The sequence below is a fragment of the Melitaea cinxia genome, chromosome Z (assembly GCF_905220565.1).
Source record: "Melitaea cinxia chromosome Z, ilMelCinx1.1, whole genome shotgun sequence".
NCBI lineage: Eukaryota > Metazoa > Arthropoda > Insecta > Lepidoptera > Nymphalidae > Melitaea > Melitaea cinxia.
The window spans coordinates 6,949,372-6,977,156 of record NC_059424.1 but is presented as its reverse complement, the minus strand read 5'-3'; the positions used below and the strand labels follow the sequence as shown (position 1 = coordinate 6,977,156).

At 31.9% G+C, this 27,785-nt stretch overlaps 1 protein-coding gene across 1 annotated transcript in view; it reads left to right on the top strand.

Moving 5' to 3' along the window:
• LOC123668537 (adenylate cyclase type 6-like) overlaps nt 1-27,785 on the top strand; it is a 143,271-nt gene that overhangs the window by 46,138 nt on the left and 69,348 nt on the right. Inside the window, exon 3 of the mRNA XM_045602270.1 lies at nt 25,393-25,489. Within this exon, the coding sequence (XP_045458226.1) occupies nt 25,393-25,489 (97 nt within the window). The remainder of the gene's footprint in view (nt 1-25,392; nt 25,490-27,785) is intronic.

Below are 27,785 nucleotides of genomic sequence, written 5' to 3'. Positions count from 1 at the left end.
GATTAGGTACTAAACTATACGTATCGCGTCCTCTATCTTAATGTTAGTATTCGACAGAAGAGAAAAATTAAAATTACAACTTTAATCCTCTTTTACCGAAATTTCTACTTTATTCTTCTATTTAGACAAGTTACGTAAACTTATCCAAAAAAACTTATTTTGTTTAATTTTCCATATATTAAGGGTGGTCTGGGTGTTTGTGTAGTCCTTCTCTCTTAACCGTCCCTTGGAGAGCACGCGATCGCTACTCACAGTAAGGAAGAGAACCTCCTCCTTTTTTGGAAGTTGGTTAAAAATATAAATAAATATATAAAACTAAAAATAAAAAAATTATAATGATAAAATATGAATAGTATTTTTTGATTTTACCGATATAATAATAAAAAAATAAGAACTGGCTATTTAAATAGAAAATAACGAGTGAAATTAGTAAAAAAAAAATCGATCTGGATATTTGAGGATTTGAACGGTGGTCTTAACATTATTGCGAAATTTACCTTCGTATTCTAATGATATTGTAGCCATTTTTTCATTGCCTAAAAACAGGGATAAAACGACATTTTCTAAAAATGAATCCTAGCTAGATCGACTTATCTTCTCCAAAATCCCCCTACATACTTCATGAAAATCGTTGGAGCCGTTTCCAAGATTTCGATTCTACATACGAGTATATATATATATACAAGAATTGCTCGTTTAATAGTATAAGATAAATCAATTAATTTATTTATACATTTATTTCAATCACAACTTGTAACTATCATTATAGGTATTACCCAATTCGATAGTGAAGCACACATAATTTAACTCATATAACAAATAACATATAACGCTATCCTTGTTAATTTATTCAGTGTACAATTAAAAATATCCGTAACAATAATATGAACATTGAACAACATGATATTGAGCAGTCAAACATATTGACATCCTCTAATGAAAAAGGTATTTAATACTACTTCTAGTACTGGTGCATCAAAATATACAAGGCCTTTTAGGAAAGGACAAAAATTCGACATGTTTCTGTAACTAAAATACTACTTTTTAAGTATATTGTTTTATAAAAACAAACGGAACAAAACAAAAGATGATTTACCTAATAACCGTTTTTAAAGAAAAATCCATTAGTATACATTAAGTATTGTTGTTTTTCCACGATTTTATATTCTAATTACTTGTTTTTTTACTTACAAATACTAAATTTTACTCACTAAAATGTAAACTTAATATTTACTTAAATCTTTAAAAAAACCTAACATACGGCTCAAGCAAAGTTTGGTCTCTTTGGTACTTACGTGCGAAGTAATTTATAAAGGTTTGACAGCCGTGGGATCTGGGATCATGAAGTTGGACAGGGATTAAGTAAATATTTCTCTGGAAGATGGTGATAGTATTTACCATTACGCATTTAATTGCTGTATTTATAATCAAAATATTTCTTCAAACGACTTAATTGTGTTATTGAAGAATGCTTATGAAAATGTTATACTCGTACTAAGAATTATTCATATTCAGCATACACTGGACCCTAAACAACGGTCCGTAATGGTCAGAATAAAGTTTTGATGCTGTGTTAGTTCAATTAAATCGACAACAATTTTAATTAAATAAAAGGGCTTTGGGCGTTATTTATAAATAATTTATTTAAAAAAAATTAAGGTGCTTTTTTATCCTTTTCCCAACTACCTATAACTTACGGTACGGTATCTTTAAATAAAGAGTGAATAGGCATCTTCTAGACAAGCGCGGACTGTCTTAGGCTGTGCAACTAAACGTACCGTCAGGTGAGATCGAAGTCAAGCGATAGTCTATATATTAAAAAAAAGTGCTAAAAATATAAATATATTGAAATATGCAAGGTAAAGTATTAAAAAATAATTAACGGTGCTTTGGTGAAAAGGTCATGTAAACATTCGTCACTTGTTATCACATTATAAGATATTCCACTGCCCACATTATCCGCCCAAGCTGAGTCCATAAATAGTCAAAATTGTTTTTGTCCTATGTTACAAAAAAAAACTGTTGTTGTTGTTGCTTAAACACAAACATTTTTACTAAAATACTTTATTTTTTTGTTTTAATTAGAAATAAACATCGAAATCTTAATCTAAAGAGTAAAAAGCAAAAACATTAATTAATACAGAGAAAGAAAATAAAAACAAAATAAGTATTCAGGCTTTTCATGACAATAAATTATCCTTCTCTGATCTTATTTAACGAAGGGTTAGGAAATTGTTTTCGTTTTTACGATATTCTTCATCAGCCGTCGTGATTTTAATCATTCCATTTTGTATGGACACACACTGCAACAGTTGTGATACCAATGCCACGCACCAACTGCAAAATTCTTTTATATCCAACATTAGTAAGTCAATGAAAAAAAAATTTCAAAACGAAATGCACAACTGAAATGCATCAAAAGTAAAAAGCATTCCTCTGAAAATAGTTTTCAAGCTAGAATTTTGTCCAAATTCTTCGCATTACAGCAATAACAACAGCATAACTTTCATTAAATTTTAATTATACCCCTAATCCTTAATCGAATACATAAAATTCTCGTGTCGCGGTGTTTGTAGTTAATCTCCTCAAAAAATCCATGCGAGCGAAGCCGCGGGTAAAAGCTAGTAAGTTATATAAATATATAACTTATACATGAAAAATATTCCTTTAAAAGAGATTACAAAAATAATGAAAAATCGGAGAAAATATTGACACAAAACAAATGTTAAACTCATGTAATTTAATGAGTAAGTTAGGTAACTGATATTTTATTGAATTATTTTAAAATAAGTTTAGCAAAGGAAAAGTTTTAACGAAGCGTCTAGAAGTACCGCCTCTTCGACATTTCGTTTATAAAAGATTAAATATTATAAAGTTTTTAGAGGTCTTGTATTTAAAATAAACTTTATAATATATTTACTGCCTATTAATTATTTATTTTTAAATTAATAGATAGATTGTTGAAGTTATTTAATTCCATAATACGTAACCAAATTTATAATATTTGAACTGTAATTAAATAAATAAATATCTTATAACATACACACACGGTCGTCTGTTCCTATGGTAAGCAACTTAATGCTTGTGTTACAGGTAACAGCCGACTTTTATAACTATATATTTTTTTTATAAATATACATAGAAATAATACATATATAAATAGAAATAAAAAAATTAAGAATACTCTTTGTATCTTTATTATTTATATTTTTTTATTTATCTACATTGAATATATTTTACAATTTGGGTAATACGTTTTATTATAATACTTAATATATATAACAAGTACTATAGATTAACATTTTTAAACTTTACTTAAGTTTTGGCTGCCGTTCTTAAGCTCTAATTAAAAATAAAAAGAATTAGAATTTTAATCAATATATTAATGTATGTTCGGAGATACCTTCGTCGTTTATGAACCGATTTTGATATTATTTTTTTTGTTGGAAAGGGGATATCCCTGGTGTGGTACCATGACAAGGAAACCAGGATTCGATGATGGGATCTCAGAGAAATCGAGGGAAACTCTCGAAAACCCGCATAACTTTTTACTGGGTGTACCGATTTTGATGATTTTTTACTTAATCGATCATGTGGTCACATTTAAATTTCATCGAGATCTGATTACGACGTTTGGAGTAATCTTTGATAATACGTATTCACTTGACTATTTTTTCGTCTACCTACGTTGTATTACTTGTCGATATAATTGAAGTCGGTTTATTTTTCGTTTGCTTGCAAACAATTATTACACAATATAGATTAGCAATTTGTGATATTTCATAAAATTAAACTTAATATTAAATTTAATATTAATTTAACTGAGGTTGGGCACAGCAGGAATTTCCTGCTCAAAATATCGAGCAGCCCGCCTGGGGTAGTACCTCGACCTTACAGAAGACCACAGCTAAATAATACTGTTTTCAAGCAGTATTGTGTTCCTGTTGGAGAGTAAGGTGACCAGAGCTCCTGGGGGATTGGGGATTGGGTCGGCAACGCGCTTGCGATGCTTCTGATGTTACAAGCGTCTATAAGCTACGGTAATGGCTTACCATCAGGTGAACCGTACGCCCGACCGACTTAGTTACATTAAAAAAAAAAACAGTTATTTTTGTCATACAGTTTAATAAGAAAATTACACCATTGTTGCAAATCTTTTACATTTTAAGTACTTATAGCAAAAATGGAATTATTACTTACGTTTATTGTAACTAAAAACAAAAACAATCACAATAACATTTTTATAGTGTAGAAAAGTTCATCGATACATTGTACAAAGTATCAATGTATAAAGTATATTTGTTCATAAGAATTAGGTCAAGATTTGTCCACGAGAGAACAAAGGAGATCGAAAAAATACAAGTTGTAAGTCAAGTCAGGATGTGTAACTACTCTTGGCTATGCAATTAAAGCCGGAATGCCGCGGGCAACTCAAATACCGATCACTTCTCATTCAGTCAAGGCGCCTTAGGGTGGGATCCGCGGCCACTTTTACTTTGATTTAGTTATTTACATATCTTACGAGAGTACCAAGTAACTAATACGGTACACTTTCAACTGGATGTCATGAAATTCATGTTATACTATCTTGAATAGTATGTAGCCTTAAAATACAGTACTTTTTTTATACAACTAGGTCGGCACACAAGCGTATGCCAACCTGATCGTAAGCGACTACCGAGGCTTCTAGACGCCTGCACCATCAGAAGCATTGCAAGCGCGTTCCCGATCCTACCCCCAAATCCCCTCAGGTGCTCACATTACTCACCAACAGGAACACAACACTGCCTGAAAACAGTACTATTTAGCTGTGATTTTCTTTATGGTCGAGATATTACCCAGTCGGGCTGCTCCATATTTTAAGCAGGAAATTTCTAAATTTCTTCCTATAATTATGTAGTACACAGCGGACACAAATTAAAACACTATAGGTATATATAATCCAATTCTGGGAAATCTCTGGAATAAAAGTAAGTAGAAATAAATGATTCCTTGTTTCATATATTATATCCATTATTCATGAAATATAATGATATGAATATTTTGTCCTGCAAAAAGTTTTATATGCACCAGTTTTATTGTCAAAGTACCGGTTGAGGTAAAAACTGTCTATGGTCATCAGAATACGGTGTCGACGGATACCAAGGCAATAGGGCGACAATAGGGGTATGGACATTATGGTTTACAGGTTAACGAACCTCTATCGACCATCAAAATGTATAAGGAAAAAAAGAATCATATCAATTTTTTCAGATTTCTTATTAAATACATATTTATTTTAATAATTCATGCTCACAATATGGATCCAATAGTATGAAATAATCAAAATAAAATATAAATATTGTAGTCTACTTTATAAATTCTAGCGACCAAAATTTATCACTAATTATTACGTAAAGAAACGCAATAAAGATAAAATATGATATCTTCTCCTAAATACTCATATCACAGGGAAATAAATATAAGACAGATTAGCAATGATATCAATAAGGAGTACAAACATTCTTATTATTGGCTCATTATTTTATCGTAATAAAATAGTCTCATTAGCTAACGTTTTAAAAGCATTTCGGCACCCGAATAATCCAATTACTCCCAGAAACGACTATCAAAGCCCACTCCTAACTTCAATGAACAAACTGAAGATGTGTATTTATTGAGTTAAATGTTAATTTACTTTCTACCAAATCTTTCGTATAATTAAAATACGCTTTCGATTATTGAATAAATGTGTTTTTAAATTGTATATGTACATATATACATATATATCAGTCAGTCAGTCAGTTTAGCTTATTGCAGTCCACTGCTGGACTTTGGCCTCCCCAAGTTCGCGCCAGACAACCCGGTTTTCCGCAATCCTCATCCAGCCTACACCGGCAATCTTACGTAGATCGTCGGTCCAACGGACCAGAGGACGTCCCACACTGCGTTTGCCAAGACGCGGTCTCTACTCCAGGACCCGTCTGCTCCAACGATCATCGGTCCTGTGACATAAATGACCAGTCCACTGCCACTTCAACTTGCTAATTCTGTGGGCTATGTCGGTTACTTTCGTTCTCTCGCGGATAGTCTCATTTCTAATCCTATCTTTGAGAGAAACCCCAAGCATAGCTCGTTCCATTGCACGTTGAGTGACTTTAAACTTGTGGACCCGTCCCTTCGTCAGTGTCCACGTCTCAGCTCCGTATGTAAACACAGGCAGGATGCATTGCTCGAAAACTTCTGGCTTCAAGCATTGCGGAATCTTCGAAGTGAAGACTCGACGAAGCCTGCCAAACACCGCCCAGCCCAACCGAATCCTCCTAGCGTCCTCCTTCTCGAAGTCGTTGGGGCCAAGTTGGATAGTATGACCTAGGTAAATTTAATCCTAAATATAATATATACGCTTCAGCCTGTAATGTCCCACTACTGGGCATAGGCCTCTTTCCCCATGTAGGAGAAGGATCAGAGCTTAATCCACCACGCTGCTCTAATGCGGATTGGCGGATATATTCCCTACCATGAGTAACGATCGCTATCAGGTGTACGTTAAGCCGTCGGTCCCGGTTGGTATCATGCCAACCGGGACCGACGGCTTAACGTGCTCTCCGAGGCACGGTGGGGAGACCCACAAGGACTGAACAAATACCCAGACCACGGCAAACTCCTGTATGGCCAATACAAAAGTTTGTCATGTGCGGGGATCAAACCCGCAACCGCCAGCGCAACCGGCACAATCCATGGCTGTGACCGTTGCGTCAACGCGGCGCTACATACATAAAAGATAAATTTAAACATAACATATACAATACAATATGTTTTACTCTCACAAAATAAAATATACGGGAAGCACTCACATTTAAACCTCTATATTTTTATCACAATGCATTAATATATTTTAAACTACGCACTTTTGTACAGAATGTACAAAAGCACTATAAATTATTATAGACTATCATTTGAAGTCTTTTTTAATACTGTTACAGTAAAAAGATTGGATTATAAATATTATGATGTACGTCAATTTTTCGAATATACGTAACGTTTCGAATATATGTTAGCAATAAAATATAACTAATATACAAATAACGTGAGAACCACTTGCCGAAATAAGCTGTTTTTTATTATGGTAATAAACTATGTACTTAAGAATATGAACGCTGATAAATTCTTCAAATTTATAGAATAAGTAATTTTAGTTTCTACCATGATATAATTGTATTTGCACTCACCGACACCGACTTCAATTACATCGACAAGTAATACAGCGTAGGTAGACGAAAAAATAGTCAAGTACATACGCATTATCAAAGATTAAAGTTGTAATCAGATCTCGATGAAATTGAAATGAGACCACATGATAAACATCGGCTTTCGATTATATTAAAAATCACCAAAATCGGTACACCCAATAAAAAGCTATGCGGATTTTCGAGGGTTTACCTCGATTTCTCTGGGATCCCATCATCAGATCCTGGTTTCCTTACCATGGTACCACACTTAGGATATCTGCTTTCCAAACAAATATATATATATATATATATATATATATATATATATATATATCTACGGTCGAATTGAGTAACCTCCTCCTTTTTTGAAGTCAGTTAAAAAATTAAAACTCTACGTCTAATTCAATTCAACTTATTAACGTTACGTAACAATACAATCGGTTTCGTACAAACCAAATTATAAAAAATCTTTTTATCATATTATGTAACTAAAAATTTATACTTTTCGCAATTTTTTCCTTTATCTGTCCTTTAAGACGTTGCTTCCTACCAAATTTCAAGATTCTGAGTTCACGGGAAGTACCCTGTAGATTTTGATTCCATTGCGAGTGTCGAAAATTTGCATTATAAACGGCGGCATCTTTTGATTACGTTGGCTTAGAACTTTGATTTTCTTACAGCTCCTAGCGACAGTAAACTTCAGTATTTGGTATGAATTTCAGCTTAATACCTCAACGAGTTCCAGAGAAAAAGGGTCTTAACAGACAGACGGACAACAAAGTGATCCTTCTACAAGGGTTCCGTTTTTTCTTTTTGAGGCACAGAACCCTAAAAAGAGAAACTAAAATTATTAAAGTACTTACTTTATTATAACGAATATTTTAACATTTTTTTTTTTTTACTTTTTTGTACTATAAAAACATCTACTTAGTTCTTAATATTTCTCTAAGGTAACTAAGTCGTACTTTTTCCTATTCTGTAAGAGAATCATACATGTTAATATATACAAATATATTCGCCAGACACGGTAGTAGCTTAGATAACCTTCTTTTAACACGTATAGTAAATATAGATATGCATATAACTCATTATATTTTCCAGGTGTATAAAGTCACGAGTTAAAATCTAGTCACTTAATGTTTTGTGTGAAAAATGCGCTTTTTTTCTATTCTAATATTAAAAAGATTTTTTTTCAACGTATAACCTCAAAGATGACTGATGTACTGTTTTAAACCTTATCACTAAGTGACACAGGCTACATTTTAAAGAGAGAAAACGGAATAGCCTCAATGGTATTTTCCGCGCCAGCGAAGTCGTGACATAAAGTTAATATTTAATAACTTGGAACTTAACTTTTTATAAACATGGATAAAGAATGAGAGTTCGCAGTATGTGGTTTGGGCTTTGAATTATCAATATGTCGACTAGATGGATATGTTTTTGCTGTTGCAAGCGTCCATAAGCTACGGTATCCCCGTACCGTGGACCGTGGTGGTGGTATGCAAATAATTGCAACCTTTGTTGTATTAAAAAATCCATATATAGACTATCTAGACCAGAATGAGCTTCAATAACAAAAGCATAGGATTTTGATATTAAGTTTTAAAGCAACAACAAAAGTTAATTTCCTTTTTTGCGATAAAATCTTGTTTACCTAGAATTGTTGTAGGTTAAAAAAATTAAAGTATGGATATATAAAAAGAAGCAAATATAATGGCTATTAAAAATTCGAGGGTCATGTCATGTCACGACATAACGTAAAAAACGTATTAAAAACTGAAGTAAAATATTTTTCACAAAATATAATTTTGATGGCTTAGTAAACTGTCGTTATACCCTTAGTTAACCTTTTTATCTATAAAAATATATAAAATTGGAGTGTCTGTTTGTAATATTAAAATAACAGACTTTTACTAAATGCATATGGATGCATACACGGTACATATACCAAAATGACAGTTTTTTTTTTAATTTTTTTTCTGTCTGTCTGTTTGTTCCGACTAATTTCTGAAACGGCTGGATTAATATTGACGGGACTTTCACTGGCAGAAAGCTGATGTAGTAAGGAGTAACTTAGGCTACTTCTGTTTTAGAAATGTATTTATTTTATAACTCTGCGAACTAAACAATAACTTTTTTGTTAAATTCCACGCGGACGAAATCGCGGGCATAACTAGTAATTAATAATGTTACAATGAACACTATCAACAAATAATATGATTTGCCATCGAATGAAAAATGAATGTGTCAGTATATTCTATTTTTTTGGAACAGTGTTAAATAGTAAACAAATATGGCATACTTCGGACCACAGACAATAGAGTAATATTGTGAGTATAGTAAAGTGACACAAAGAGCAAATGAATGAACAATATTAATAAACCATAGACGAGAGTAAAATTAAAATATTATGCATGTTCGGGGATAACTTCGTCGTTTATGAGCGATTTTGATAATTCTTTTTTTGTTGGAAAGGCGATATCCCTGGTATAGTACCATGATAAGGAAACCACGATCTGATGAAGGGATCCCAGAGAAATCGAGGGAAACTCGAAAATCCGCATAACTTTTTACTGGGTGTACCGATTCTGATAATTTTTAATTTGATCGAAAGCCGATGTTTATCGTGTAGTCACATTTAAATTTCATCAAGATCTATTACAACTTTTGGAGTAATCTTTAAGGATAATGCGTATTTACTTGACTAATTTTTCGTTTACCTAAGTTGTATTACCTATCGATACAATTTAAGTCGTTTTTTTTTTCGTTTGCCTGCAAACACAATTATGTTCAAATATTTAACGCTAACATATTGCTAAAATTATTTCAAAATCTAATTATATATTGAATATTTTTGCTAAGAATTAGTGGAGGTACAGAATTATGAAAAAAAAAAATATTTATCGAGCATTGAGCATAAAAGGCAACAAATTTCTATTTCGTTTATGTGAAATTGTCGGTAAAAAAGAAGTCAAAAATAAAATTTACAACAAAATATGGCCGCCTGTGGTCTAGAAAAAAAAGTCAACCCTATTAGTATTATTGTCACATTATTTGTATTCACTATAAATATAAAACCTTGCGCCGGCGGCACACTCTATAAGATGTAAACAAAAGGATTGATAACACTGTTGCTCACGTAGCTCTCATTGGGTAATCCTAAGTCTCATACTAAAGTCCCACAAAAGTTTCCTGTGAACTACAATAAACTTTTATGCCAATGCTATGTGCTATACTTTTATATTATATATTATGGTTAATTCATGTCGAGAGAATGAGTGACAACAAGAACGATTGACAAAAAAAGTGTATAAGGCAAGTGTGAATGGAAGAGTTGGAAGGGGTAGACCTAGGCGGACGTTCCGAGACCAAATAAGGGACGTCTTGAAAAAGTATGTAAGGATCGTAGCAAGTGGAAACAAGTGGTCTCTGCCTACCCCTACGGAAAAGAAGCGTGATTGTATGATGTATTGTATATCTTATATATAAAATTCTCATGTTACAATGTTAATCGCCATACTCCTCCGAAATGGCTTTGCCGATTTTTTATGAAATTTTATGTGCATATCGAGTAGGTCTGAGAATCGACCAACATCTGTTTTCATACCCCTAAGCTGTAAGGGGCCGGGGGGTTTATACCATAAATGGCAAAACAACGTTTGCTGGGTCAGCTAGTCTTATATATAAAAATCTCGTGTCACAAGGTTAGTTACAATACTCCTCCGAAACGACCGGACCGATTTTTATGAAATTTTGTGTCAATAACGGGTAGGCCTCGGCCATCGGCCAACATGTATTTTTCATACCCCTAAGCTATGAGGGGGGAGAATTAAGGGTGTTTATAACATATACGTTTGCGGGGTCAGCTAGTATATAAATATATAAACGTAACATATATGATTACTTATGATCAGGGCCTGATTAACCCTTACGCTGATTAAGCTGCAGCCAAGGCCCGAGGATCAAGGGGGCGCGCTGAAATCGTGTCTTCACATGCACTAATCTAGCATCATTACATCTACCCTACAGATTTCAACTAGACCGAGACGAAACATTAAAATTAAATGCGCTTGTAAACCAGTGCTTTTAGCTTTTGAAGCCAAAAAAATATATATAATAGAATTACAACAACAACAACGCAAATGAAAGGAAAAATAAATTACGGGCGATCTGAGGTCGAGAAGTGGTAGAGAGAAAACATTTACCATACTAATATATATTTTTTACACCAATAAAAAGTAGAGATTTCAACAAACAAAAAACCCACCGACTTTTTCAACAAGGCTGATATTTTTGACGTGAGAATTTTCGTTTGAAAATGTGGGTGATGAAACACATTAAAGATGTGCGGGGGCTCCCGGTGTGGTTAATAGTATACTTTGCCGTGCTTCATTCATTTGTCTCATCTCATTCAAAATCGTCGTTCGTCCATCATATCACGCGCTCGCGTATATTCTGATTTAGAAGAAACTTTTGCTTTGGCGTAGCTTTTAAAATCTGACGCGTAGGCCGAGCCTTCTATTTCCAGAACCCCAAAGGGTTTGTTGCATTTAATAAAAAGTTTTAATATTTCATGCATGTTGCCGAGTGTGGAGATAATTATATTATTAAGATTTTTTTGACAATTAGTGTTACGAACTGCAGCGGTCAACGGTCTTTAACAGCACTTAGATGAGTAAAAAATTACTTGCGCTCCACACTGCGCTAGCAAAAACTTACTGAACTCTCGCTAATGTACATAGAAAGTGATTTTTTACAAACTAGCCAAAGCCATGCTAGGCAAGTGCCAAAGCATGAAAAAGGACTTTTTATAATCTAATAATAATTACTTAATTACTATAATTTTCAAATAAATCATTAATCAGTTGCAAAAATGTTTCACTTCCATGTTAAAATTTTCACACTACTACTCTACCCACTTACTACTTTTTAGCCTTCCGTAACACACCTGGTGGGGGCGCGTCCTCATAATTAGCCTAAGGCGGTCAAAACTCTTGATTAGTCGCCTCTTATGATCATGAAATCACGTTAACTAGATTTTAAATAAATGAGATTAGGGACAATACAGTTATTGTAATGGAAATTTAACTATCAATTTTGTGCAATCTTTTTCTTTTACTTTCTAGTAAAAGGATCAAATATAAATATCAAAAATATATATGTAAAAAAGTGAGAGTATTTGCTTCCCAAACACTGATAGGCGCTCCCACAAATCGTGTTTTTTTTTTTAAATCATATTTAAATACGAATTACATATTTATAAAATATGAATAATATTTTTTACGGACAATAATAAAAAATATAGATAAATATAAAAAATCAAAAATAAAAAATAATTAAAAAATTATAATGATAAAATATGAATAATATTTTTCGATTTTACCGACATAATAATAAAAAATAAGAACTGCCTATTTAAATAAAAAATAACGAGTGCAATTAGAAAAAAAAAGAAAAAACAATTGATCACGGACATGGGGATTTGAACCATGATCTTCTCGGTTGATCCCGATCGGCCGATTTCCCACCGAGCTATTGCAACTAGATTGACGTATGCGAAATTTACCTTCGTATTTTAACGATATTTTTCCACTCCCTAAAAACAGGGATAAAACGACATTTTCTAAAAATGAATTCTAGCTAGATGGATTTATCTCGCCCGAAACCTTCCATATACTAAATTTTATGAAAATCGTTCTAGCCGTTTTCAAGATTCAGATTCTATATATATATATATTCTCGTATATATACAAGAATTGCTCGTTTAATAGTATTAGATAGATGACTACATACATACATACAAATAAATAAAATTGGAGTGTCTTTTTGTAATATTAAAATAAACGCATTTTACTAAATGCGTATGGACGTACACACGGCACATATACTAAAATAATATTTTTTAAAATTTTTGTCTGTCTGTCTGTTTGTTCCGGAACGACAATTATTTTGTTAAATTCCACGCGGACGAAGTCGTGGGCACAGCTAGTAGTATGAAATAATAATGATGACATAAGGCTGAAACTTTTTTTAACTGAGGTAGGGCACAGCAGGAATTTCCTGCTCAAAATATGGAGCAGCCCGACTGGGGTAGTACCTCGACCTTACAGAAGATCACAGCAAAATAATACTGTTTTCAAGCAGTATTGTGTTCCTGTTGGTGAGTAAGGTGACCAGAGCTCCTGGGGGGATTGGGGATTGGTCGGCAACGCGCTTGCGATGCTTCTGGTGTTGCAGGCGTCTATAAGCTACGGTAATCGCTTACCACCAGGTGAGCCGTACGCTTGTTTGCCGACCTAGTGACATAAAAAAAAAAAAAAAAAAAACTAATACAAAATATAAATGAAATAAAGACAATTTTAAAGCATAAAAAAGAAAAATTGAACACAAGCAAAAGATTGCGTCGCATACATATAGAAACAAAATGAGTTTTAATATCAATTTTCAATATTTGCTTTTATACCAGTAGCGTCTTCGCTATCTACAATGAGAATTAAACGAATATTAAAGAGAAAAAATTCCAGAGTATTTAACCAATCGTTGAGAAACACAAGACCGAGGAATAAAGAAAAAACATGGTTAGAAGCAAAATACTGATTTTAAATTAGAATAAAAAAGTATTTCGAAACAAAAAGGAGTCGAGGTAATTTTATTTGAAAATAAAAAAAAAAATTGTATTATTGTACATTTACTGTAACATTTGGAGACGTTAAATATTTCTCTTCTAATAAAGTATTTTGTCCTTGTTTCTGTGCCCTGTGCTTAACTTGTGAGAGAAACAAAAATAAATAAGATAGTAGATTGTAATGTCTATTCACTAAAACGTTTAGATGTGACCAAAAGTGGAAAGATGAAGGATTTAAAATGTCAGCTCAAAGTACTCTGAAACGGATTTTAGAATACATTTCAAATGCAAATCGGATTACTTCCATGTATCTTGTTACTTTATTTTTATTCATGCGCCGTTCCTATTTCAACTATTCATTGATTTTCCAACCAATAGTACCAAGTAACATGGTAATCCCTTAGGCCAGGTATAGTCTGACCGCGTATCAACTAACTATCTCCAGAGGGATAGTTTGCGATTCCACAGTTTAATCAGAACAACCGCGTAAATGGTAAAGTCAAATATTAGCAGTATCTTAATTACCATGTTTTGCAACATTAACCGTTATTACGAGATGCAAAGATGAAGTTTTTCTCAATACGCTTATTTTAAAATTATAGGTGGTGCAGAAATGTGTTTTTTTTTTATTTATATTAATTTTTATATTCAAGATAAATACAAAAAAAATATATTTACTTATAATAAAATAAGTAATATATTTATAATTTCGCAGTGCAAAGTCCTTAAAACCTATGTTGCAAACTGTGTAGCGACGCTTTATTTCTAAAGCAATACATTACACGGACTCGCCAGCTTACAAGCCAGAAGGAGGATTATACTCTCAGTGCGCAGCTACTTTAAAGCCTCGATTGATAACCGTTTCATGTACATTATATGTTTACAGTAATGAATATTTATATTATTAGTTTTATTTATAGTAGAACGTTTTGTCTTATAAAGAATTCCAAATTTATTATATCATTTAAAACATAGATCTACAAATATATTAAAAAAACTTTTTATTTATTTATTTAACAATTTTTATACGTACAAAATTATATACATAAAACATTTGTCATGGAGACTCACGTATAATGGGTGTGCTTATCCCTGTAAGAGATTTCTTCCAGCACACCCAAAAAGGAACTGTTACAGACAGAAATTAAGTAGGTTGACGTACAAAAGAAAACATTAAATCATTGAAATATATATACATATATACGCACACACACACACATACATATATATATAGACTAATACGTACATACACAAGCGCAAACATATACTCACACACTTTTTACTAGTTAATTATTTTATATTTTATTTTATCAATTGTATTTAAGCAATATTTTCCTTTATTTATACAGTCTTCAGAAAAATTAATAACAAAAATAATAATAATAGCCTTAAAACAATTTATAAAAACAAAATTAACTAAATTTCCTTGACACCAAGAGCTTTTAAACCCAGATTCTCATGCTTCGCCGCGATCTAGCCATAATATTTAATTAATCACATGATTTTCTGTTCTAAGTTCTTACTGCTATTTTTTGTAGAATAATACAGGAAGAGGATGTAACGAAATTTTTTTTCCCATTTTCGCATTTATTCATTTTTTCCTATTCATTTTATGCCTCTTTTTCTTTGGTATTCTCTCTGTGAAACTACTCTGACACTTCTCTAATCTGTCGTATATTATCTTTGTTACTTCTTATCATATGACCTGTCCATTGACTTTTAATTTTTAAAATTTTGCTTAAAAACATTTGTTTCGTGTAAGTAATAATATTGCCTATAATACAATTTTTACAGAAAAATATTTATAATTTATTAAATAAATATAAATATCACAATTATACTTCCATTATGAAAAAAAAGTAATTAAAAAAATTAAAAACAATTTCTCTAACCGACAGTGCTCTCCGCTCTCTCTCAATATCCTTATAATTTCTGAAGTTGGTAGTAATAACATGCCCTAGATATTTTTCAGGGTTTTGATTTCTCTCTGGTGTAGAAAGGATGGAATATTCTGTGGGCACTTTTTTTTGGTGGTCTCAAATATTGGCTTTTCGCGATATTGTGTTTTAAGCCAGCGATACGTGTAAATCTTACGAATTAATAAAATATGTAAAAAAAGCGCTAGTTTATATATTAAAAAAAAATGTTATATCGAGACTTAGTTAAATACAAAGTAAAGTACGTTTTTATTTAATCTATTCTTTTAACATACTTCGTTCCATGTTATATTGGCTTGTTTCTAAGTTAGTATGTTTTTTTTTTACTTGACTCGATATGTATGACCTATTCACATTATCGTTAGGAGAAATAATGGAACAGCCAATTGCCGTGACCATTTCATAAAAACGTGACTGATATCCTTAACCTCGAAAAGACCTTGTTGTGATGTATTGAAATCAAATGAATAAATGTATATAACAAGTGGCCAAGTTGACATTAAAAGTCTGAAGAATTCTGAAAGTCAAACAGGAACAGTATTAAGGTCACAACTGTATACTGCTTAACAGGCCGGAAGCATGACGTTTTTTCCAGAATATATTAATGATGATTAGTTTTTTTTTTATTACTAGTATAAATGAAATAAAAATATATAAATGTAATAGGACATCATCATTCAGCCGCATTAAAACCATCATTTGAATACCTAGCGTAAGCGATCAAAACCGTGCATATTTTTAAGCTTGTTTTTTTTAACAAAAACTATTTAAATGCATACTAGCTATATCCGTGCGAATAATTCGCATTAATTAAGTATAATAATTATCACTATACAACATTACAAAAAAGTATTTTTTTTTTTTATAAAAAAAAAAACAAAAAAGTATTTAGACGTGAGTTGATTTGAAAGTGAACAAATAATTTACGAACGTTAATCATGTTGGCGTTGTTTCAAAATTAAATCTGTCAGCATTGCTGTATTGTGTATCAATTTATATCTATGTGTATAATTTTAATAATTAATTAATTTACAAAAACAAAAGCTGTAATTATTTTTTTAGTTGTGGATGCCGGTAGAGCAAGCTGTTATCTATAAAATGATATATAATTTATGTAGAGTAATTGTGAGGATTTATCTAAAAAGGGAGGCAAACATCTTAACCTTAGCGTATTAATATATATGATACTTAGAAGAATTAGTGATGATAAACTGTATTTGTGTTCATGGACATTTTAGACAACACCTAAACAGCGATGGTGTTTTTAATTAACTTTATTATCCTGTCATCTATAACGCTAGTTAGATGTAGATAAGCTTTAAAAAGGACATTAAAACTTTTAATTTGTAAAAAGTGTTATATACATGACATATTATTGAAAAAATAAAAAAATATTTATTTTGATATAAATTATTTCCAGTTGGAATGCTGGCAAGAATGCTGTAATTTCTCTACTCTTTATCTGGGATATTTAATGTTATTTAAAATTGTCTTTCGAACAAAAGCGTTTTACAGTTTAAATTTAAGCGCTCTAAATAAAATCATATATGTTGGAAGGAAGTACGTGTGCTTGTGGTATGCAAATACATAACCACAAATATAGTAACATTTAATAATAAGAATACTTAAATAATCTTTTTATTAGTTTAAAAGTTTTGCTATAAGTTATTTAATTTAGTTTTAACCAAGTATTATATTTTACTTTAGTTATAAGCAAGTCAGGATTTAGTTATTTAACTCAATTATGTCTGATAATAATTTTATTACCGGTTAAAGACGAAGTTCTTGTGTGATGTGGGAACGAGTATGTAACTAAATAATAACCTTGTAACACTTCACTATGAGTTAAGTTACAAACTTTAATTATAAAAATAAACTAATTATAGTACAAGGTAAATAAATATACACGTTGATGTAAACTAAGAAAAAACAACCTTTGAAAACAAATAGGATAAAGATCGACCTTTTCGCTAAAGAACAATATTTTTCAGCCTACCTTTTTTAATATGGGGAAAAAACATGGACACCCTCCGGTGCTTCCTCGTGTGTGACAGACTCTTACTGCCTAAAATTTGTTTATTTATTTCATACAGACAAGTTTACAGAGCTTTGCTCCAGACTTTTTTTAAATTTTGATTGACTTACTTGTGTAAGTCAATCAAAATTTAAAAAAAAACGCAAAGACACAGGTATGACAAATGAAGAAAATAATGATAAATGTAGAATTAAAATTAAACAATCTTATCAAAATACAATAATTAAAATTTACATTGTCAATAAAAATATACCTACTCAGTTGATAATATTAAAATAACTAAATATCAATAATTTCGTTAAGAAATTCATATGTAGAAATTACAATATCAACGTCAAAATAAAATATCTAGTCAAAATTCAGAATTCTGTTTATAAAAATACATTCGTGTATATTAGATGTTAAAACGAAAAAAAAGAACTGAAGAAGAGAATGTCGGGATTAAATTATACAACAAAATAAATTTATAACGTACAAAATATTTATAGCTATTTTTACTGTGTACATGTCCTCACAATGAGTGAGCAAATCGCTGATCAAAGGTAATGCGCGTATTGTTGGGACGTGTGCCGCGTACCGCGTGCGAGTAGGGGGCTTGTGCAGTAAGTGCGGACGACGCCGCAGTGCGACGATTCCGAGATTATTTTGGGGCATATGGGAAGGAACTAGAATATTTAAGCTCTCCAATAGCACTGGACTATCTACTTTGTTATGTAAAATGCGAAAACCATCCACGTGTGAGAAGACCTCCGCCTAAGTGTGGCGCGATGGGGTCGCACTAGTGTGCACCACCCCATCCCGGCCGTTAGTCCGAATGAGAACATCTGGGCCCCGGCACTTAGAAGGGTAGCACCCACAAGACCTCCCCTCCCGACGACGCGTGTGGTCTCAAGCCAGCCGAAGATCCCCCGACCCCACTTAAGGGACGCTCACCAGACCAGTCTACCGTCTGCAGAATGGGGATATATGTCCAGGAGCATCCCTCCTCTAAGCCAGTCTGCCGGATTGCACCAGCAACCGACCAAAGCTCCAGGGAGCCTCTACTGGTTTTTTGTCCTTTGGGGTCCGAAACTAGGACCCCTACCACCCGTAAGCAGGGCAAGCAAGTGGCATGCCCCCATCCGCCATCCGGGGGACGCGCCCAGTAGGAGATCCTGCAACTTCCCCTAGGATTTTTCAGTCTACCTGGCATAATGTTATAATAATTAATTTTATAGGTGTACAGTTACACACGACATTTATCCTAACGTGATGATAAATAGCAAAGAACAATAAAAAACTTATTCGGGTTCACAACTATTTAGCTAGATTGACTTTCGTTAACAAGGTTACAAATCAATTGTCGCTATAATAGATGTCATAACGCGGCACATCCGTTCCGGATGTGAAGGGCTGTGTCAGTGGTCACGCTGTAGGTACTCATCGTATTTAGATGCTTGGTCGTGGTTTTGTCTTCTGCCTTATGCACCTTAAGAGGCCTATGTTTCCTTACGATCTGTTAACTCAACATTTTTACTAAACTAAAACAAGTCTACTTATCCTTGTATAATTTTGTTTTCGCAACAGTCGACAATAAAACAATTCTACCAAAAACATTATTTTCCTCGAATCTTATAATCTTATATCTTAATACCTTTAAACGAGCAATACTTGTATTACACACACACACACACACACACGCACGCACACACACACACACACACACAGACATACACACACACATTATATATATATATAATCTAAATCGCGAAAACGGCTCAACGATTTTCATAAAATTTAGTATGCAGGTGATTCGCGGGAAATTCTGTTTTAGGCAATGAAAAAATAGCTACAATATCATTAGAGTACACAGGAAAATTTCGCCGTTGTCTGTAAGGTTATAATAAGTCAGGTGAGAAATCGTCCGGGCCCGAAACGAGAAGTCTCATTCTCCATATAGATTATTTTTTCCCCCTTTTTTTTCTAATTGTACTCGTGATGTTTTATTTAAATAAACAATAACCATTTTTTATTATTATGACGGTAAGGTCGAAAATATTTTTCATATTTCATCAGTATTTGATTCGAATTTAAATAAAATTTCCAAAAAAACACGATTTATAAAAAAAAAGAAACCAAACTAAGCTCAGTCATTCAGGCACTTATTATTTACTAGCTATGCCCGCGACTTCGTCCACATGGAATTTAATAAAAAAGTCACTGATCAGATCGCAGAGTTACAAAACTAATAAATTTCTAAAATAAAAGTAGCCTAAGTTACTCTTTATTATATCAGCAATCTGCCAGTAAAAGCCCCCTCGAAATCAGTCCAACCGTTTCAAAGATTCACATCAGGCTATCGCAGTCCACTTCTGGACATAGGGCTCCACAAGATCGAGCCAAAAATGGCGTGAACTCATGTGCCCATAGTTTCAGATATTAGCCGGAACAAACAGACAGACAGACATACAAAAACTTGTAAAAAATGTTATTTTGGTATATGTACCGTGTATACATCTATATGCATTTCGTATAAAGCGGTTATTTTAATATTACAAACAGACACTTCAATTTTATTTATTTGTATAGATGTATGCACAACTAAAAAAAGTGCAAATATAAAGTTTCTTTATATAAAAAAATAAATAAATATGATCAATGACGTAAGATGACTGACTATCTGTTTTAACGTTTACGTCAAACGAAATTTTAAGGGAAAATGTTTTAGTTTTTTAAACTTTATTCCTGGGATAAAAATAGCATCGAATAAGCTTAAAAAACAAATTTTCTAAACATTTAAGAGGTCTCATTATTTGAATCTGGTTAAATATGTTTCATCGTGTAATAATGTACTTCATTTGTGTTGTGGTAATGATTAATGTATCTTACAATGTACTGTCTGTGGGATTTTGTTTCCGGATAATGAAGCTAGTGAAAAGCACATTTAATGCCAGCAGATATTAAGCCGAAGAAAGGTAAGAATGTGAGTTTAGACAGTTTTACTTGACTGAATATTTGACTTTACTATCTTAGTAATTCTAACTAATTCTATACTTACTTTTTATACTTAGGAATACCTTGTGCAATTTACACTTGTGATTATTTCGTGTAAGAAGTTTTTCTCTATATTTAAAAAGTCATCTACCTAATAATTATAATATGCGACAGATATTTGATTACCAAAATTACTTGATTTTGAAAAACGTAAAAATGTCTTGTTTTCAGCAGCGATGTTTCTGGTATAATCTAGATATTTTAAATAATATGTAATGTAAAGAAAATGGTAAGGCTGGAGATTAAGAACCGTCGAATTATCCAAGCTCAAAATTTGACCGTTTATCGGCATAATTTCGTTAAAAAAAATAGCCCTAACCTATCTAACTACCAAATTAGACTGTTTATCGACATCATTTGGTTACAAAAAAAAATAACCCTAACCTATCTAACTTCAAAATGCGGTACTTAATCTAAAGCCTAGCCACGAAAATATTTTTACTACATTTAAAATACTGTACGAGTTATGAATTGCTAAGGCACGTAACATTCCTAATTTTGCCGTTCTGTTGGTAACAGATATGTGACAGACTGGTCGGTCTCACATTGAATAATTTTGAATGAATACAAGCAACCTTTTTTGTGTGTCAGTGTGAGTCAGCGTGTGTGTGTGTGTGTGTGTGTGTGTGTGTTATTTTTAAATCATTGAAATTAAATTATAGTTATTTCGTTTTGTATTGATTTACTGGAATATTTATTAAGTATAGGACCACTCTGACTAGTCTATGATAAGATGAAATTGATTTAACATTTTTATGTAACCAAATTGACAAACAAGGCGTACTAGTAGACGGACAACACCAAACACCAGCACAACAACATACTACACAAGAACGCAATGCTACTTGATAGAAGCATTATATATGCAGCTATATTATATTCGGTAATACTGAGGTACTTTCTCAATTGAGCTACTCCAAAGATAAAACGATACATCCTGACCAAGGAAGGACACATTCTGTGTCCTAATTAAATAAAATTAATAAATTTCAAAAGTGGTCGTTTCCAAACACAAAATTTTCACATATTCACAATTAGTATTAACATAATTTATTTCAAACTATGTCTAATACAATATAAATTTATTTAAAACTAGCTGACCCAGCGAACTTCGTATCGCCTAACACAAACTTTATCGTATGGTATTAAAGTTCAAATTGACTTTTAAGTATTATCACAAATCTTTTGTATGGAAGTATAGAAAAGTGTTGTTTTTAGACTTTTTCAGGAAATTTTTTTTATTTTGAATTGTTCTCTCCGTAAGAACCATCCTCGTACTTCAAGGAATATTTTAAAAAAAAGAATTATCGAAATCGGTCCAACCGTTCTCGAGTTTTGCGCTTAGCAACACATTCAGCGACTCATTTTTATATTATAGATAATTTTAAAATTTATTCTATAGAAAAAAATATAGCCTATTATAAATTTACAAACAAGTTTACATTCAAATAGGATTAAAAGCAGTCGACCGTATATATATTAAACACATTTATTTATTTAAATATTACCAAAAATGATTCTTACATTAAATAAATTTATTCACGAAAATAGATTTATAAAGGTGCTTTAGACAAATAAACGTCCACATTAAGTAACCAACACGAGCGTAAATATGTAAATAATATTATACAGCAAAGGCTTTTGTTCCGAAATTATGTAGAACACAACAAAACATGCTGGGTGTTCGAATTTTACAAGCTTATTATCTTTATTTTCTCCAATTTCGACAAAATTATATAATTCATGTCTATATATGTATGTACTCATGCGTGTATTTGAATTATTTGTTTGTCTTTGCTAATTTTCATTATATGTCGAGAAAACGCCAGGCTCTGAAAAATTATTTTCTAATTATTGAACATACGTTTACTGTATTCTGTTTTTATGCTATCACTTAACTATTTTCGAGGTGTACCTGTTTTTATATAAATGTATTCATTACAAGCTGACCCGGTACACTTTGTTATACCTTATGTTTTATATATGTTATTCAAAACTTGGTATGACAAATAACGGACACAAAAAAAGAATTATCCAATTTGTGTCATTCGGAACTTTGCCCATATTATACATTTCGGCATTTTTTTTTTAAATATTTTGTAATAAAAATTACAAATAAAAGTATCATACCATCCTACAAACACACCAGACGTGCTCTACTACAAATGTACTTATGCCATTTAAACATAGGTACTTATTACGGTTGAAGCTAGCGCGTATGCTCTTTAGCCAACTCAGTGGTCGATGCGAGCTATAGGAGATGACTATGTCGCTAAGATACGTCCCGCGGTTTTTGACTTATCGAAGTATAGTACGCCTGCGAAACGTGTGTTTAGACTTTGTGTAACTTTTAACTAGGTTTGTTGAATTTTGGTTTATTTATTATTAAGTGTACCCTACGCGCGCTGTTACGCTTTTGTTTGGTCGTACCAACAAAGATCATGACATGATCAAATACATAGTTTACGATTCTATAAAGGACAGATAGGCTTTAGGTCGGAATTTTTAGTAAATCATGTTTTTTAGAAATCATATTTAAATACGAATTACATATTGATAAAATATGAATATTTTCCGGTTTTACCGACATAATAATAAATAAAAATAGGTAAAAAAACTTTTTAAGTTAAACGGTTTTATGTTAAACATACATTGCAATGTTTAAGATAAATGTACTAAAAACCAAAAAATAATAAAATAGATACAGTCGTGGGAATCATAAACATATGCATAGACTAGACTAAAATAAAACCGTGGGGCACGTCAATTGTCTACAATCGTTGATTAAAATGTTTGTTTTGTAATATTACACTATAATTAGGCAGTTGTTCAACCGACAACGATGGACGTGTGATAAGTAGGGCTAGAATGTGGAAACAAGCTAGCAAGCTCGATTATAAGCGAGTTTTAGGGTTTCATAGTGGTGAGCGAGTAGTACTTTTATCATATGTTTTGTCGATTAAAGACAAACTACGAGCAGTGAAACGATTCCTCGCCAGCCAGCAGTGTGAATGTCCAACGATAAACTAGTTGAAACATCTCTTTTATTTACATGGAGTGTATAACTATTGGAATTTCCATGAGCAAGAAAATAGTAAGTAATTTCCTCACCGTCTGCGGGCCAACTGCCTATTTTAACGACGAATTAAACGATTCTTCTATCGCACATTAAGTCGATAATTTGTAGACAATTGACGTGCCCCACGGTTTTATTTTAGTCTAGTCTATGCATATGTTTATAATTCCCACGACTGTATCTATTTTATTATTTTTTGGTTTTTAGTACATTTATCTTAAACATTGCAATGTATGTTTAACATAAAACCGTTTAACTTAAAAAGTTTTTTTACCTATTTTTATTTTCTAGTTCTTAGTTTTTATTTCGCATTCTGTTTAATTCATTTAGTGCTTCATTATTGCAAGGCCTATCTTAAATATTGAGGTTGTATAGTGCACTGTATTCTTCTTGTCAAGCCCTTTTATTTGATACCCATATTGGTGGGATTGATAAAAAATTGTTATCAGACATTTGGTAGCGGCGGCCAGCTTAGATTTCAATTTTGCATAGTAAATTGTATTCTACTTGTTGAGACCTTTCATTTGATACCCATGTTGATGGGATTGATAAAACCTAAGTTATCCGCCATTTTGTAGAGGCCGCCATCTTGGATTTTAATTTTATATAGTACATTGATTATACTGGTTGAGCACTTTCATTTGATACCCATATTGATGGGATCGATAAAACCTAAGTTATCCGCCATTTTGTAGAGGCCGCCATCTTGGATTTTAATTTTATATAGTACATTGATTATACTGGTTGAGCACTTTCATTTGATACCCATATTGATGGGATTGATAAAACCTACGTTATCCGCCATTTTTTAGCGGCCGCCATCTTGAATTTATAATGATAATGAATAAACATAATTGTATTGTCACCAAAATCCAAAGTGTATACAAAATTTCAGATTAATCGGTTGACAGGAAGAGGGTGAAATTTGAATTACTAAATTTGACCCAAGAATAAATAATAATAAAAAATAAAACAAACGGGGTGAGCTAAATAAAACCGTTTAAAAATATGAACTTGTTATTTAAATACAAAATCATGAGTGCAATTAGAAAAAAAAAAGAAAAAAATCGACCTGAAGTCATGGGGATTTGAACCGTGGTCTTCTCGATTAATCTCGACCGGCTGATTTTCGGCTTACGTTCTTTAAATCAGTCTCTCATGACTTGTGATCTCTATATGAATAACGCGTAAGTTATAGGAAATATGTTAATGTGTTTATAGGTGTTTATATGTCTTTAATAAATATGCCTTATTTATATTTACTTACAAAATAGTCTGCCCATAGTTTTACTTGAGAGTAATTAACAAAGCGATAAGGCTAGCAATGAGAATGATACATAAATATACTTAAAAAAACAAACGATTCGTTTTGTTAACCGACCATTAAATTTATGCATAAATAGAAAATGAGGTAGTCATAAAATTAAGTTAACTGTAGTATACAAAATACGTATATAACGTTTATTATTTTGTAGGTGGAAGCTGAAGGCGGTGTCGTCTCTTCGACCCCAGCGCTTCCACTATGCCCGACTGGGAAACCGGATGTTGACGCGCAACCGTTGCTTTGTGAAGGTAAGTTTAATAGAAATATTGTTCCTCTGAAACTTATTTCATTATCTTTTACCTTATTTTTTAATATAAATTTGCTGTTCCTTATTTTGCACACCTAAAAACGGTCTTGCAACACTTGCTTGACCCCCACATCTAAAATTAAGTAAAGTTTTGTGCAATACATATAATTTATCAATTAATTGTTATTTTTCCCAATAAAAACAGTCTGGTATAAACGTGGTATAAAAGTATGTAAATAAATAATACTTACTAGCTATACCCGTGCGAATAATTCGCACTAAATAAATATAATAATTATCACTTGATTTAAAGTTGAACAAATAGTTTACCGACCGTCAATCACGTTGACGTTGGTTCAAAATTAAAACCGTCATATATATAATTTTAATAATTAATTAATTTACAAAAACAAAAGCAATAATTTTTTTTTTTTTGTTGTGGGTGCCAATAGAGCAAGCAAATGTCTATAAAATGATATATAATTTCTGTGGGGTAATTGTGAGGTTTTTTTTCTAAAAAGGGAGGCAAAAATAACCTTAGTGTATTAATACATATGATGATGATTATTTTTATGCTAGTATGACTGATTATTGGAGAAAATAATTGTTTTTATTTATTTCACTTAACTTTGTCTGAAATCGACTGGGGAAAAATAACTTATTAGTGTGCTTAAATTCAAAATGCACATATATGATATCTATCAGCTAGTTAAACACACAAACACACACCCACACACACACACACACATACAATCTATGATTAATGTGTTGAAAATGTGTTGATTTTTACGTATATTTTTTTAATCATATTTTTTGGCGTTAAGTTGCATATCGATTACGCGTCTGTTAAATGGGTATTATTGTTGAAACGATATGATTGCAATGAAAGCAATTTGAATAATTACCGTTTACGATATTTCCATAACTTTGTAAAAGTATATAAAAACATTCAATCAATCGTTTATTAATTTTACAAGGCCTTTTTACCTTTGTCACGTTATTTCTTATTTTATATTTTTCACCGACTTCAAAAAAGGAGTACGTTACTCAATTCGACCGTATATATGTATATATCTTAATATATATAAATCTCGTGTCACAATGTTTGTCCTCAATGGACTCCTAAACTACTTAACCGATTTTAGTCAAATTTGCACACCGTGTGCAGTTTGATCCAACTTAGAAGATAGGCTATATTTTATTTTGGTATATTATGTTATTATTATATTTCAGAAAAAAATAAGGTGATACGAAGTTCGCCAGGTCAGCTAGTATATATATATATATAAAATTCTCTTGTCGCGGTGTTTGTAGTTAAACTCCTCCGAAACGGCTGGACCGATTCTCATGAAATTTTTTGTGCATATCGGGTAGGTCTGAAAATCGCACAACATCTATTTTTCATCCCCCTAAATCTTAAGGGTAGTCCACCCCTAATTTTTTTAATTTTTAGATAAATTAGTTATTATTATTTTATTGTGATTTAGCGTTAAAAATACATATAACCTTAAATTTTCGCCTTTCTACCACCTGTTTAATAGCGTTTAGCGGCAAGACAACGTTTGCCTGGTCAGCTAATATATATATATATATATATATATATATATATATATATATATATATATAATACTAATAATATATTTGTCCGTGAGCTGATGATGATGATGATGATGAATATATTTATGTAAAAAAAAGTTTTTCTATCCTCTTCTATCAGTTACATAAAGGTTATATCCGCCGCTTCGTCACACTGTCGATAGGCGGCATATATCTATACTAATAGTATAAAGAAGATGCTTTGTTCTTTATTTGTTTTGTAATTGATAAACTTAAAAACCACGTGACGGATTTCAGAAATTCTTTACGGGAATGTGCTACATTATCATTGAGTGATGTAGGCTATATTTTATTACGAGAAAACACAACAGGCAAAATCATGTAATCCACATTAGATAAGCCACAAACGGTAAGCTACTTTTTCGTATTTATGGAATTTAACACATGGTAAAACAATTCAGTAGGCAAGCTAGGATTTGAATCCCTATGGCATTTACGTACATGCTGTAAGCATTTATCTTATCTCTACTCTTAACAGATCACTAAATAGAACAAACGTTAATTTGTGTCGTGAAATAAAGTTGAAAACATTATTAATCTAGGATTATTTTAGACACACAGTTAAAAATAAAGATAGCCTTTATAAATAGAAAACTCAACTTATAAGTACAAACTAACAATTAATTTTATTTATTCTATTCCCAGTTTGTCCTTTGACATAGGCCTTCTCTAATTTCTTC